The sequence below is a fragment of the Oncorhynchus gorbuscha genome, linkage group LG02, assembly GCF_021184085.1.
Source record: "Oncorhynchus gorbuscha isolate QuinsamMale2020 ecotype Even-year linkage group LG02, OgorEven_v1.0, whole genome shotgun sequence".
NCBI lineage: Eukaryota > Metazoa > Chordata > Actinopteri > Salmoniformes > Salmonidae > Oncorhynchus > Oncorhynchus gorbuscha.
The window spans coordinates 43,405,863-43,422,973 of record NC_060174.1 but is presented as its reverse complement, the minus strand read 5'-3'; the positions used below and the strand labels follow the sequence as shown (position 1 = coordinate 43,422,973).

The following is a 17,111-nucleotide window of genomic DNA, read 5'->3' as shown; positions in this document are numbered from 1 at the left end:
GTTCCACTGTACAAAAGAACTGTAGCGATATGTTCTACTGTTACAGAAGTAGCTATCTGTTCTACTATACAGAAGTAGCTATCTGTTCTACTGTACAGAAGTAGCTATATGTTCCACTGTACAGAAGTAGCTATATGTTCCACTGTACAGAAGTAGCTATATGTTCCACTGTACAGAAGTAGCTATCTGTTCTACTGTACAGAAGTAGCTATATGTTCTACTGTACAGAAGTAGCCATCTGTTCTACTGTACACAAGTAGCTATTTTTTCTACTGTCAAGAAGAAGCAATCTGTTCTACTGTACAGAAGTAGCTATCTGTTCTACTGTACAGAAGTAGCCATCTGTTCTATTGTACAGAAGTAGCCATCTGTTCTATTGTACAGAAGTAGCCATCTGTTCTATTGTACAGAAGTAGCCATCTGTTCTATTGTACAGAAGTAGCCATCTGTTCTATTGTACAGAAGTATCTATATGTTCTACTCTACATAATTAGCTATATGTTCTACTGTCCAGAAGAAGCTATTTGTTCTACTGTACAGAAGTATCTATCTGTTCTACTGTCCAGAAGAAGCTATCTGTTCTACTGTACAGAAGTATCTATCTGTTCTACTGTACAGAAGTAGCTATCTGTTCTACTGTACCGAAGTAGCTACATATTCTACTGTACAGAAGTAGCTACATATTCTACTGTACAGAAGTAGCTACATATTCTACTGTACAGAAGTAGCTATCTGTTCTACCATACAGAAGTACTGTAGCTGTATGTTCTACTGTACAGAAGTAGATATATGTTCTAATGCACAGAACTGGAGCTATATGTTCCATTGTACAGAAGTAGCTGTCTGTTCTATTGTACAAAAGAACTGTAGCGATATGTTCTACTGTTACAGAAGTAGCTATCTGTTCTACTATACAGAAGTAGCAATCTGTTCTACTGTACAGAAGTAGCAATCTGTTCTACTGTACAGAAGTAGCAATCTGTTCTACTGTACAGAAGTAGCAATCTGTTCTACTGTACAGAAGTATCTATCTGTTCTACTGTACCGAAGTAGCTACATATTCTACTGTACAGAAGTAACAATCTGTTCTACTGTACCGAAGTAGCTACATATTCTACCGTACAGAAGTACTGTAGCTGTATGTTCTACTGTACAGTAGTAGCTGTCTGCTCTATTGTACAAAATAACTGTAGCTATCTGTTCTACTGTTACAGAAGTAGCTATCTGTTCTACTGTTACAGAAGTAGCTATCTGTTCCACTGTTACAGAAGTAGCTATCTGTTCCACTGTTACAGAAGTAGCTATCTGTTCCACTGTTACAGAAGTAGCTATCTGTTCCACTGTTACAGAAGTAGCTATCTGTTCCACTGTTACAGAAGTAGCTATCTGTTTACACTGTTACAGAAGTAGCAATCTGTTCCACTGTACAGAAGTAGCAATCTGTTCCACTGTACAGAAGTAGCAATCTGTTCCACTGTACAGAAGTAGCAATCTGTTCCACTGTACAGAAGTAGCAATCTGTTCCACTGTACAGAAGTAGCAATCTGTTCCACTGTACAGAAGTAGCAATCTGTTCCACTGTACAGAAGTAGCAATCTGTTCCACTGTACAGAAGTAGCAATCTGTTCCAATCTGTTCCACTGTACAGAAGTAGCAATCTGTTCCACTGTACAGAAGTAGCAATCTGTTCCACTGTACAGAAGTAGCAATCTGTTCCACTGTACAGAAGTAGCAATCTGTTCCACTGTACAGAAGTAGCTATCTGTTCCACTGTACAGAAGTAGCTATATGTTCTACTGTACAGAAGTAGCTATATGTTCTACTGTACAGAAGTAGCTATATGTTCCATTGTACAGAAGTAGCTATCTGTTCTACTGTACAGAAATAGCTATATGTTCTACTGTACAGAAGTAGCTATATGTTCCATTGTACAGAAGTAGCAGTCTGTTCTACTGTACAGAAGTAGAAATCTGTTCTACTGTACAGAAGTAGCCAACTGTTCTACTGTACAGAAGTAGCCATCTGTTCTATTGTCCAGAAGTAGCCATCTGTTCTATTGTACAGAAGTAGCCATCTGTTCTATTGTACAGAAGTAGCCATCTGTTCTATTGTACAGAAGTAGCCATCTGTTCTATTGTACAGAAGTATCTATATGTTCTACTCTACATAATTAGCGATATGTTCTACTGTTACAGAAGTAGCTATCTGTTCTACTATACAGAAGTAGCTATTTGTTCTACTGTACAGAAGTAGCAATCTGTTCTACTGTACAGAAGTAGCTATCTGTTCTACTGTACAGAAGTAGCAATCTGTTCTACTGTACAGAAGTATCTATCTGTTCTACTGTACCGAAGTAGCTACATATTCTACTGTACAGAAGTAACAATCTGTTCCACTGTACAGAAGTATCTATCTGTTCCACTGTACCGAAGTAGCTACATATTCTACCGTACAGAAGTAGCTATCTGTTCTACCATACAGAAGTACTGTAGCTGTATGTTCTACTGTACAGTAGTAGCTGTCTGCTCTATTGTACAAAAGAACTGTAGCTATCTGTTCTATTGTTACAGAAGTAGCTATCTGTTCTACTGTTACAGAAGTAGCTATCTGTTCTACTGTTACAGAAGTAGCTATCTGTTCTACGGTTACAGAAGTAGCTATCTGTTCTACTGTTACAGAAGTAGCTATCTGTTCTACTGTTACAGAAGTAGCTATCTGTTCTACTGTTACAGAAGTAGCTATCTGTTCTACTGTTACAGAAGTAGCTATCTGTTCTACTGTTACAGAAGTAGCTATCTGTTCTACTGTTACAGAAGTAGCTATCTGTTCTACTGTTACAGAAGTAGCTATCTGTTCCACTGTTACAGAAGTAGCTATCTGTTTACACTGTTACAGAAGTAGCAATCTGTTCCACTGTACAGAAGTAGCAATCTGTTCCACTGTACAGAAGTAGCAATCTGTTCCACTGTACAGAAGTAGCAATCTGTTCCACTGTACAGAAGTAGCAATCTGTTCCACTGTACAGAAGTAGCTATCTGTTCCACTGTACAGAAGTAGCTATATGTTCTACTGTACAGAAGTAGCTATATGTTCTACTGTACAGAAGTAGCTATATTTTCTACTGTACAGAAGTAGTTACATGTTCTACTGTACAGAAGTAGCTATATGTTCCATTGTACAGAAGTAGCTATCTGTTCTACTGTACAGAAGTAGCTATATGTTCTACTGTACAGAAGTAGCTATATGTTCCATTGTACAGAAGTAGCAGTCTGTTCTACTGTACAGAAGTAGCAATCTGTTCTACTGTACAGAAGTAGCAATCTGTTCTACTGTACAGAAGTAGCTATATGTTCTACTGTACAGAAGTAGCTATATGTTCTACTGTATATATTTTGTTCCAGTTAATTAAAGTACAATATTCCTTGAAAATTACTATTATGTATCTAGACATTCTAATTTGTGTTCTTTATGTGACGATTTCAACTGATGGCCAGCAGTCACTCTAAATGTGACCAGTAGAGGGCATACATAGATGTTCCTATTTTATAATTGATTGATAATATATTTCATATACCTCATTATTGAGTATATACAATACCAGTTAAAAGTTTGGACACACCTACTCATTCAAAGGTTTTTCTTTGTTTTGACTATTTTCTACATTGTAGAATAATAGTGAAGACATCAGAACTATGACATAACACATATGGAATCATGTAGTAACCATTCTCTCAACCAGCTTCATGAGGTAGTCACTGGGAATACATTTCAAGTAACAGGTGTGCCTTGTTAAAAGTCAATTTGTGGAATTCCTTTCCTTCTTAATGAGTTTGAGCCAATCAGTTGTGTTGTGACAAGGTAGGGGTTGTATACAGAAGATAGCCCTATTTGGTAAAATACCAAGTCCATATTATTACAAGAACAGCTCAAATAAGCAAAGAGAAACAACATGAAGGTCAGTCAATCCGGAAAATGTCAAGAATTTTGAACGTTTCTTCAAGTGCAGTCACAAAAACCATTCAGTGCAATGATGAAACTGGCTCTCATGAGGACCGTCCCAGGAAAGGAAGACCCAGAATTACCTCTGCTATAGAGGATAACTTCATTAGAGTTACCAGCCTCAGTGATTTCAGCCCAAATAAATGCTTCACAGAGTTCAAGTAACAGACACATCTCAACATCAACTGTTCAGAGGAGAATGTGTGAATCAGGCCTTCATGGTTGACTTGCTGCAAAAAAAAACACTACTAAAGGACACCAATAATAAGAAGAGATTTGCTTGGGCCAAGAAACACGATCAATGGACATTAGACCTGTGGAAATCTGTCCTTTGGTCTGATGAGTCCAAATTTGCGATTTTTGGTTCCAACCACTGTGTCTTTGTGAGATTCAGAATAGGTGAACTTTTGATCTCTGCATGTGTGATTCCCACTGTGAAGCATTAGAGGAGGAAGTGTGATGGTGTGGGGGTGTTTTGCTGGTGACACTGTCAGTGATTTATTTAGAATTCAAGGCACACTTAATCAGCATGGCTACCACAGCATTCTACAGCGATATTCCACCCGATCTGGTTTGCGCTTAGTGGGACTATCATTTGTTGTTTTTAATAGGACAATGGCCCAACCCACCTCCAGGCTATGTAAGGGCTATTTGACCAAGAAGGAGAGTGATGGAGTGCTGCATCAGATGACTTGGCTTCCACAATCACACCACCCAACCCAATTGAGATGGTTTGGGATAAGTTGGACCGCAGAGTGAAGGAAAAGCATCCAACAAGAGCTCAGCATATGTGGGAACTCCTTCAAGACTGTTTGAAAAGCATTCCAGGTGAAGCTGGTTGAGAGAATGCCAAGAGTGTGCAAGGCTGTCATCAAAGCAATGGGTAGCTACTTTAAAGAATCTATTTTGATTTGTTTAACACTTTTTTTGCTTACTACATGACTCCATATGTGTTATTTCATAGTTTCGATGTCTTCACTATTATTCTACAATGTAGAAAATAGTACAAATAAAGAAAACCCCAAAACTTGACTGGTACTGTATATTTAAGGTTCACAAGTTTGATTTTTCCAATGTTTTTTTCCACATAAAAGCCACATTTGTTTGTGTGGGGGCATTAGTCAGTGACACTCGAGAGAGAAAATGGTAGGCTAATCCTTCACCAAGGGAATTCCCCTTTTTCATGGAGGAAAGGATGAGAGAGATGTAATATCTGTGATTCATTTTGATTCATTTGACAATTATCTTCCAATTTATCTTAATTAATCAGCTTTTGTGCGGTGGCTGTATGCACCTTTCGTCTAGCTCGTCTCCGCATAAAAGTAACGTCCCATTTGCAATCAACTCCTCATCAGCAGTAATTACACATGGTAGCAATCTGCTCTATATTTAGAGGAACCATTTCACTGGTCCCTGGGTAAACATCGGCAGACAAGCATCTTACTCATGCATGTTTACCTTCTGAATTATTAAGGAAATTGGCTTGATAGAATCTTCACTTGGTTTTTCTCAGTCCTCTGTTAATGATGATGAAACCAGATTCTATTTTATTTTATAAGCTTCTTTCTTTCCATGTGTCTATGTGTTAAGAACTTAGGGTTGATTGCAGAACATCTTTGTCTGATGGTGTTCTCCTTAAAGGAATAATTTAACAAATAATCTCCTTAAAGGAAAAATACCAAAACTATCTTTTTATTTTTTAAAAATTAATCCACTCTTGATACAGTCCCACAATGTTTTGCATGTCAGCAGTCAAGTTTTCAAGATTTAGGATTTTAGAGAAGCAAATATGATGTGGCAAGTTACACAAAAATAACAAAATATAGTTTGAGTGGATTAGGCAATCAATTCATATTCAAAGTTGTATTCATAAAGTAGTGGAATAAAGAATAATAGTCAACCAAGACCATTAATATTGTACAGTGCATTCGAGAAAAGTATTCAGACCCCTTGACTATTTCCATATTTTGTTACATTACAGCCTGTATTACAAATAAAATAAATACCTTACATAAGTATTCAGAATCGAAATTGAGCTCAGGTGCATCCTGTTTTCATTGATCATCCTTGAGATGTTTCTACAACTTGATTGGAGTCCACCTGTGGTAAATTCAATTGATTAGACATGATTTGGAAAGGCACACACTTGTCTATATAAAGTCCCACAGTTGACAGTGCATGTCAGAGCAAAAAAACAAAAACCAGGACAAGTCGAAGGAATTGTCTGTAGAGCTCAGAGACAGAATTGTGTCGAGGCATAGATCTGGGGAAGGGTACCAAAAAATGTCTGCAGCATTGAAGGTCCCAAAGAACACAGTGGCCTCCATCATTCTTAAATAGAAGAAGTTTGGAACCACCAAGACTCTTCCTCGAGCTGGCCGCCCGGCCAAACTGAGCAATTGGGGGAAAAGGGCCTTGGTCAGGGAGGTGACCAAGAACCCGATGGCCACTCTGACAGAGCTCCAGAGTTCCTCTGTGGAAATGGGGGAACATTCCAGATAGACAACCATCTCTGCAGCGCTCCACCAATCAGCCTTTTATGGTATAATAGCCAGACAGAAGCCACTCCTCAGTAAAAGGCCCATGACAGCTCGCTTGGAGTTCGCCAAAAGGCACTCTCAGGCCATGACAAACAAGATTATCTGGTCTGATTAAACCAAGAACACTTTGGCCTGAATGCAAGCTTCACATCTGGAGGAAACAAGGCACCATCCCTACGGGGAAGCATGGTGGTGGCAGCAACATACTGTGGGAGATGTTTTTCAGTGGCAGGGACTGGGAGACTAGTCAGGATTGAGGGAAAGATGAATGGAGAGAAGTACAGAGAGAGAAACTCCCAAATACAGGTGTGCCAAGCTTGTAGCGTCATACCCAAAAAGACTCAAGGCTGTAATTGCTGCCATAGGTCTTTCAACAAAGTACTGAGTATAGAGTCTGAATAGTTATGTAAATGTGATATTTCCGTTGTTTTTTAATACATTTTGCAGAAACAATTAAAAACCTGTTTTTACTTTGTCTTTATGGGGCATTGTGTGCAGATTGATGAGAAAATGTAAAACAATATTATGGGCCTTGGTTGACCATCATTTTTTATTCTACTATTAATACTTTAATACTTAATCAACTGTATCGTTTTCTAGAAGCAAATGCCGCTACTGTAGTTTATGAAATTCTTCACAGTACAATAGGATTCTATGTGTATTACATGGGGTACAGATCCTCTCCTTGTCCCTTTGTACATCTAGACTCCAGGTGGAGAGCTCTGTGTGACGACAGCATGTTGCCCATGGAGATGTCGGCCGCGGCCTCCCGGCGCCACATCCTCCTGTTCACCACCACACGCAGCGGCTCCTCCTTCACTGGCCAGCTCTTCAACCAGCACCCTGGAATCTTCTATGTGTTCGAGCCCCTTTACCACGTCCAACAGGCCTTCACCAACTCCAGCAGTAGGCTGCGTCGAGCCCTGGACCGACGGGCCCTGCTGGGGGCCTACCGGGACCTCCTCCTTAACCTCTACACCTGTGACCTGCGCTTCCTGGAGAACTACATCCGCCCCGAGCCCCAGGAACACATCACTGGGTCCTTCTTTCGCCGTAGCTCCAGCCGAGCACTCTGCTCCAACCCTGTGTGCCCCGAGGGTGGGGAGGGGGCCTCTGGGGGTCAGCCTGATGAGACCTGGTGCCCCAAGAAGTGCGGTGCGCTGAACCTCACCCTGGCCTCCATGGCATGTCTGTCGCGGGGTCACGTGGCCATCAAGACAGTTCGTGTTCCGGAGGTGGGGGACCTGCGTACCCTGACCGAGGACCCACGGCTGGACTTGAGGATTGTACACTTGGTGCGTGATCCCAGAGCCATCCTGGCCTCACGGATGATGGCCTTCTCTGAGCAGTTCCGCGCCTGGAAGATCTGGAATGCTACAGGCAGGAAGCCACGCTACGTGGACCTATCGCAGATCACCAGCACCTGTAGGGACATGGCAGAGTCGGCAGAGATGGGGCTGCAGAGACCGGCATGGCTGCGTGGACGCTACCTCCTGGTCCGCTATGAGGACCTGGCCATTAACCCAGCGGAGAAGGCCCGGGAGCTATACAAGTTTGTGGGACTGGAGATGGACGAGAACGTGCGCTCGTGGATCGCACAGAACACCAACAACAGCGTGCCTTCTACATCCGAGTGGAACTATAAGTATTCCACCACCAGAGACTCCAAAGCCACAGCAGAGAGCTGGAGGCTAAGACTAGGGTTTGATATAGTGAGGACTTTGCAGACGCTCTGCAATGATACACTCTCTCTTCTAGGCTACAGGGTGGTCCACTCTGTGGCTGATCTCAGAAACATGTCAAATAGTTTGGTGGAGCCCAGGACATTTCAGACTCTCCTATAACTGTGACCATGCAGGTGGTTGGATGTAATGCTACACGAGCTTCATAGTGTAACTGTTTTCACACAGGCAGTCCCATTTGGATCTTTTTCCACTAATTGGTCTTTACAAATCCTCTCCCCTGTAACTATTCCCCAGGTCGTTGCTGTAAATGAGAATGTGTTCTCAGTCAACTTACCTGGTAAAATAAGGGTTAAATCAAATAAATACATTTTGACCAATCAGATCAGCTATTTTGCCTATAATTGGGTGAAAGATCAGAATTGTACTGTCTGTGTAGACCTAGCCAATGATACGAAGTTGTACATCACCAAATATTATATATTATATTGACAAGATAGTCGAGTGACCGCTCTAACAATGGAAATACATGTTCTCAAAGATGGAAGGCGGGAGGAGACGAGATCAGGTAGAACCATTCTAGCCAATGAGAGTCCAGATATGCGTGCTAACAACATACACAACTCCAATACAAAGTTGTTGTTTTTTTCACGTGCGTCCACTTATATCAGTGCATTTGTAACAACCTAACCATTACAAAACTTTTATTAGATCAAATAAGCCTCATGAAGCAAATCAGCAGTTTTTGTCAACCAAATTCAACACTGCCCTCTCATTGGCTAGAACGGTCCCACTTGCTGATCTTGCCTCCTCCAACCTGCCTTCCATCTTTTAGGACACGTATTTCCATTGTTAGAGCGGTCACTTGACTATCTTGTAAATATAATAGATCATCTTTGCCTGTGTAAACGCAGCCTCGTTGACTTCATCACATTTAATATCTCCAAGCATGTTTTGTTTATGCCCAGTTGTTTAAGATATTTCGTTGTTTAAGATATTTCAGAAAATGTTTCAGTGGAATTGAAATGTATTTCCTTTACAGTTTGCATGTGATTTGAAAATTGCACTCCAAAAACTGATAGAACTCAACTGCTAGGCCAGTATGTTACATGACAGCACAGAGGAGAATCTCAGGTTGTTTGAGTGGTCTTAGATAAAGCTGCTTAATGTACAGTATGTTTAAGCTCTGCTTCATTCAAAGATCCTGGCTCTGCTCTTATTTATTTACCCTTATTTATTGACCCTTATTGTATCAGGTAAGTTGACTGTGAACATATTGTATTTTGCAGCAATGACCTGGGGAAGCTACATATTTACTGAACAAAAACATAAACATGCAGCAATTTAATTGACTTTATTCAGTTACAGTTCATATGAGGAAATCAGTCAATTTAAATTAATTAGGCCTTAATCTATGGATTTCACATGACTGGGCATGGGTGCAGCCATGGGTGGGCCTGGGATGGCATAGGCCAATCTGTTGGGGAGCCAGTCCCAGCCAATCAGAATGAGTTTTTCCCCACAAATGGGCTTTATTACAGACATAAATACTCCTCTGTTTCATTGGCTGTCCGGGTGAAGCAGGTGAAGAAGCCGGATGTGGAGGTCCTGGGTTGGCGTGATTACACGTGGTCTGTGGCTCCGAGGCTGGTTGGAAGTCCTGTTAAATTTTCTAAAATTATGTTGGAAGTGGCAGAGAAATGGTAGAAAAATTCAATTCAATTATCGGGCAACAGCTCAGGTGAACATTCCTGCAGTCAGCATGACAATTGCACATTCTCTCAAAACTTGAGACATCTGTGGCATTGTGTTGTATGACCAAACTGAACATTTTAGCCTTTTATTGTACCCAGCACAATTTGCACTTGTGTAATGATCATGCTGTTTAATCAGCTTTTTGATATGCCACACCTGTTAGGTTGATGAATTATCTTGGCAAAGGAGAAATGTTCAATAACGGTGATGTAAACAAATTTGTGCACAAAATTTGAGAGAATCTTTGTTTATATGGAACATTTCTAGGATTTTTTATTTCAGCTCATGAAACACTTTACCTTATTCGTTTATATTGTTGTTCAGTATGTATACACAAGGACAGATTTATGCTTCACCTTAGAATGTTATGTTATTTTTCCTGTAAATTCAATGCGTCTATGCCCAACATTTTGTATCCATGTATTATTTCCTCAAAAATAACTGCTAAATCTAGCCTCAAGTAAGACTAATGGTGTTACGTTTTCTGAGAATGGTGCTGTTGCCTAGATGCAGGTCATCCATTTACGCTCACCTAAAGGGATGGAGGGGATTATTTGTGAATTTAAAATTATAGTGCTTGCCTGATGAAGCATCTTTGGAAATGCTCTGAATTATGCTTGGAAACTGCTTAAAGTAACTGTCCAGTGAAAATCAACCTTTTAAAAATGCATATTCTGTTAACTCATACCAAGATATACTCTTATTTGTGGCCAAAGCATACATTGAAGAAAAAAACACTTAAAAATCCCCACCTCAAACTGGGGCTCCCGAGTGGCACAGCTGTCTAAGGCACTGCATCTCAGTGTTAGAGGCTTGAATCCAGGGTGTATCACAACCGGCTGTGATTGGGAGTCCCATAGGGTGGCGCACAATTGGCCCAGTGCCGTCTGGGTTTGGCTGGTGCAGGCCGTCATTGTAAATAAGAATTTGTTCTTAACTGACTTGCCCAGTTAAATAAAGTATCTCAAACAGATTGTTTAAAATCATCATGATGTCATCCTGTGGAGGATGAGCTGGCCAATCAGCGATCTACTTGCATGAACATTTTTAATGACTGGTGTACAGTATGTGACCGAACGCCTTGATTCGGTCTTATGTAGCAAAATTTGATATTATGTTTTTTTACATTGGATAAAAGTAGAGACTCAGAGCTAGAAAATGGTATAACATACACTGCAGTTGAGGACTTGTAACCCCACTGTTGAAAAAAATGGCTCTTGAATATTTTGGTACACCTACTGGAGAGCTTTTCTTTGCCTACACCCATTCAGCAACGTAACCCTCTTAAGCCTTAGCTCCATCCATCTCTTTAAGGATTCACATGTGAGGTCATGTGGTAAATACACGCTATATCGAATAAAATCTAAGTTTGTCACATGCACAGGATACAGAAGGTGTAAAAGGTACAGTGACGGTACTTGTATACTTGCATAGTAGCAATATCAAAAAACAGAAAGTGTCCAGATACAAATATTTTATCTTTATTAGATGATGCTTACCCGACACACTTGTCTAAGTTGATGGGTCATGTGAAGATAATGCTACAGTATAATCACCCCTCACCCACATCAGGCTAAGTGGATGGGTCACTATTGTCTAGACATGTTCATGAAATACAATTGATGGCCGTAATCACCCCCAGACACACCTGCTAATTTGATGGGTCATGTAATAATCAGGCCAAAGTGGAGTCTTTTGTTTAGACATGGAGCTAGCTAGCTAAACAATGAACCGGCTTAGCCCCAACTCATACTACTACCAATACAAACATTGGCATAGCTGTAGTATGAAACTGCAGATAGCTAAAGCTAACAAACTATGTTCAATGTTAACTAGCTAACATAACTAGCAATGCAAATTTGTTTCTGATTCAAATAATATTATTACACAGATCATACACATGACGTCAGCTACCGAGGCAGCAAGCTAATGTTTGCTAGCTAACTAACAGTATGCTTTAGCTTGCAATAAAAATAACTTTCTGACAAAATTAAAAACATATATCTGGAAAATGTAGCTAGACTCTTACCCGTGTACATGGTTGAACGCTTCACGGAGGACTGGAACCATTAACTCTGTTTGGCCAGCTTTGTGTCAAGTCACTCCGGTTCACACTGACCATGGCGTGTGCAGAAAGTAGCCCATCCCTTTTTCCAACTGATCTGTCAATAGCTCCTGCTAAATTCAGGGCATCAATGTTATTGAGAAAAGTAGCAAAACTTTTGTAGTTCTCGATGGCTGACGTTATATCTTTCAAAAATGGCGAGGTAGAAAGGACTCAACACATACTGAACAGCTCACCTTATAGACAGAAGCGTGCTACATTGCAGACCAATCCACACTCTTCTCCCGGCATGTCCAGCCCATACATTATCTCAGTCAATCATGGCTAGCGGGAAGGTTCCTGACTTTTTCCATGGCTAAATCAACTAGGCTCGTAATTTAACATTTTATTATATTTATGGATGGAATACAAGTTTGTCAATAAGGCACATGAAAGTTCACATGTTCCAGAAGGCATTTCTGACAAAAAAAAACGCATTTTGATTTTTTTTAAATTACTTTTTTACATTCAAATGCTGCTCCTGAGAAGTAGTGACCTGTGACATACAGTACGCTTAGTTTCCTGAAACGAGTCACAACACCATTGTGTTGCTGGGTACACCTACACCATTCCAACACAGAAAAGCTGCTTTTTAACATAATTTTATAAATGGAAGGAAAACCATTTCACCCATATTGTAATCAATTATAGGTCATATTTCATAGAAATCTGGAAACACTGGACAGTTACTTTAAAATGTCACAGGTAACCACACCCTGAAGATCATAGCCTCTAGCCTACTTTGTATTGCAACCTCATTTCAAATGTGAGTTAGAACACTTCAGACAGAGGCCGTTGTGGTTGATATATACGATTAGTGGTGTATATACTATAAGTGTTGAAATAGGTTATTTAAAGAAAAGGTTTAAGTGCTTTGTCTTAAATTTGTAAACATTAAATCAGTTTTGTCCAAAATCATAACGTGCTGTTTATAGATTTAATATTTTCTAAATAAATTGATTTAACATAAACAAGTTGTGTTTATTTGATCAAGTTAGGCTGAAGTCAATCAAACAATAGTCCTTAAAAATATATATACACTACTGTTCAAAAGTTTGGGGTCATTGTTTTTGAAAGAAAAGCCATTTTTTTGTCCATTAAAATAACATCAAATTGATCGGAAATATAATGTAGACATTGTTAATGTTGTAAATGACTATTGTAGCTGGAAAAGGCAGATTTGTTATGGAATATTTAAATAAGCGGGGCCTCCCACTCCTCTTTCTATTCTGGTTAGAGCCAGTTTGCGCTGATCTGTGAAGGGAGTAGTACACAGAGTTGTACAAGATCTTCAGTTTCTTGGCAATTTCTTGCATGGAATAGCCTTTTTTTCTCAGAACAAGAATAGACTTACGAGTTTCAGAAGAAACTTATTTGTTTCTGGCCATTTTGAGCTTGACAATCAAACCCACAAATGCTGATGTTCTAGATACTCAACTAGTCGAAAGAAGGACAGTTTTATTGCTTTTTTAATCAGGACTACAGTTTTCAGTTGTGCTAACATAATTGCAAAAGGGTTTTCTAATGATCAATTAGCCTTTTAAAATGATACATTTGGATTAGCTAACAAAATGTGCCATTGGAACACAGGAGTGATGGTTGCTGATAATGGGCTTCTGTACACCTATATAGATATTTAATTAAAAAATCAGCCGCTTCCAAGCTACAATAGTCATTTTCAACATTAACCATGTCTGCACTGTATGTCTGATCAATTTGATGTCATTTTAATGGACAAAAAATGTGCTTTTCTTTTAAAAACAAGGATATTTCTCAGTGACCCCAAACATTTGGAACGGTAGTGTGTATATATATATATAAATAAATAAAAACTACAGACAGGACATTGTAGTAGAATAATTTGTACCTGAGCCTGGTGCTAATCCAACATGTATCACTTTATTTCCGTTCCTATCAGTCATGGATTGTCTTCAAACCAAACCTGAATCTAATCATTGCTGATGTGGGAAAAGAAACAATCAACACTATTGAATCTGAGAGAATCCAGGTGTACAGAATTGATGTGCAATGCTAAAATGTTGATAACAATACAGCCTATGATCCAATTAGTTTAACTAACAGCCTCTCTATGGCAGGCTGCATCTCACAGGCAGGAGAGAAGACAGATGTGGGTCCTGCCAGTCATCCCATTAGTAATTGGCCTAAGTGCCCAAAACAGTGAGAGGGAACGTGCCATCTTCAGACACCAGCCCATTTATTTCACTGGAGAGACACTCTCCTCTTCTCTACTCCTTGAGATTCATTCTGTGAGTAGTTTCTGAAGGAACGTCAACGTCAGTAAGACCAAGGAGCTGATTGTAGACTACAGGAAACGAGGGGCAAGCACGCCCCCATCCACATCGAAGGGGCTGTAGTGGAGAAGGTCGGTCCAAATCACTAAGAACTTAAAATGGTCCACACACATGCACACAGTCATGAAGAAGGCGTAACAGAGATGTAAAGATTTGGCATGGGACCTCATCCTCAAAAAGTTATACAGCTGCATTATTGAGAGCATCTTGATTGGCTGCATCACTGCTTGGTATGGCAACTTCACCTCCCTCGATCGCATTGCGCTACAGAGGATGGTGCAGACAGCCCTGTACATCACTTGGGCCGAGCTCCCTGACACTCAGGACCTCTATATCAGGCGGTGTGAAAAGAAGGGCCGGAAAATTGTTAAAGACCACAGCCACCCAAGCCATAGATTGTCCTCTCTGCTTCCGCACGGCAAGTGGTACTGGAGCAACAAGTCTGATACCAACAGACTCCTAAACATTTTCCATCCCCAAGCCATAACACTGCTAAATAGCTAACAAAATGGCTACACGGACTATCTGCATTGACTCTATTTTATTAATATTTTTGCACTGACTATGGACACTCACAAGACTCTACACACACACACACACACACACACACACACACACACACACACACACACACACACACACACACACACACACACACACACACACACACACATTTTATTGGCTCACACTCACACATAACACACATTCATACTGACTCTACACACATGCACACTCAAACACATACAATCACCATATATGTTGCTGCTATGCAGTTTCTCATATATCCCGATGCCTAGTCACCTTACCCCTATACATACAGTACAGTATCTACCCCTACCACTCCAGTATCCCCGCACATTGTAAATATGGTACTGACCTTGTATATGGCACGTATATGGTACTGACCTTAAATATGGCACTGACCTTGTATACAGCTTACTTACTTTCTCGTGTTCTTCTTATTTATATTTCGCGTGTGTTTTTGTTCTACTTTACAGTACTATGTATATTGACTACAGCATTTTTGAGAAAGAGTTTGTAAGAAAGACATTTCACTGTACTTGTACACTCAATCATTGTAGCTCGCACTATTGATTGGCTTGTGATTTCCTACCCTTTCAAGTGCAGACATTGCAGCTTTCCCTATTCTTAGCTGCCTCAGTTACTATAAATGCCAAAACGAGAGGTATTGTGGTAATGTAACAGCTGTTGGAAGGAGTGGAGGACCAAGGTGCAGCGTGGTATGTGTGTTCATCTTTATTATCAGTGAACTGAACACTGATTAACAAAAAACCAACGAAGAAACCGAAACAGTTCTGTCTGGTGCAGAAAGACACAAAACAGAAAACAACTACCCACAAGACACAGGTGGGAAAAGGCTACCTAAGTATGGTTCTCAATCAGAGACAACGATAGACAGCTGCCTCTGATTGAGAACCACACCCGGCCAAACACACAGAAATAGAAAACATAGAACACAAAAACAGAGAATGCCCACCCTGACAGGTAACGTCGTCCCCAGGTTCAATTGCTACCGCATAGAGAGCCTGGTAACACTGTGCAACAAAGTGGGACTTGAAAGGGCCGCGGCTTAAAACCGAGGTTGGAGCAAGACTGATGTATTAGATGGGACGCTAATCGCTAATCAAAATAAATGTTCCAATCACTTTGACCATATTATTTTTGGGAAGCCCAATTGATTCTGAGTTCGGGTATATCATATATTATATGTGAAAACTATTTCTAAGATACATTCCTCCCAATTTTCTTGTGTCAATCACTTGCGCTGCTCATGCATTGAAGTCCAAAATGTAGGCAAGAGGTTTTAAGGGTTGCGCTAGATGGTGATTAAAATCCCCAAAATACTGCCATAGTCCCTTTCTGAGGTGCTGTGAAACTAGATGGTAGGACAGAGAGAGAGCTGGCTGGTGGACGAGATTAGCCCTGTGGTAATGTATCTTCAGGCCGACCCCGTAGCTGTTCCATAGCTGCTGACTCCAGGGATATTTTACAGCCATCCTGAGAATTTATCTACAGAGGAAACTGAATAGAAACAGGATTTAAGATGCGTGGCGAGAAAGAGAGGAGTCGTCTTTCTTTGAACTTAATCTGCAAGGCTACACAAACCGGCCATAAATCAGGGTTTATGATACCCTACATCCTACTCTGACACACAAAGCTGCAAGTGGCCTTACTCAGCCCGCCAGCTAATTGCCCATCTCTTCATACTCAACACCACGCCCTCTCTCTCTCTCTCTCTCTCTCTCTAACTTACTGGAGACTGCGTTTGAGATGGCCAACCGTTGTTTTCAAGGTAATCTACTCATGTTCCCGTAAGCCAATTCATAGACTGTCTATATCTGGGTTGCGTCCGCTATATAGGACCAACATCCCATGTGTACTTGCACAGGGAGCAGCAGCGCAAGACATCATCAAGTCATCAGAAAACAAGGAAGACATTATTTATTTAACTAGGCAAGTCAGTTAAAAACAAATTCTTATTTTCTATGACAGCCTAGCAACTGCCTTGCTCAGGGGTAGAACGACATATTTTTATCTTGTCAGCTTGGGGATTCGATATTGCAGCCACTAGGTTACCTGCCACCCCACATTGGATGAATATAAAATGTTAATGTCTTCGGCTGTGAGTGATGGGGAAAAAAATAGGCCTCTTATTTGAGTAAATCAATGGATGATTTGTGCACCCCAAAACAAATTG

At 40.4% G+C, this 17,111-nt stretch overlaps 1 protein-coding gene across 1 annotated transcript in view; it reads left to right on the top strand.

The window, feature by feature from the left end:
• Positions 1–8,739, top strand: part of LOC123992876 (carbohydrate sulfotransferase 1-like) — a 70,794-nt gene extending 62,055 nt beyond the window's left edge. The window contains exon 3 of the mRNA XM_046294485.1: positions 7,245–8,739. Within this exon, the coding sequence (XP_046150441.1) occupies positions 7,245–8,383 (1,139 nt within the window). The 3' untranslated portion in view covers positions 8,384–8,739. The remainder of the gene's footprint in view (positions 1–7,244) is intronic.
• Positions 8,740–17,111: the final 8,372 nt, after the last annotated feature.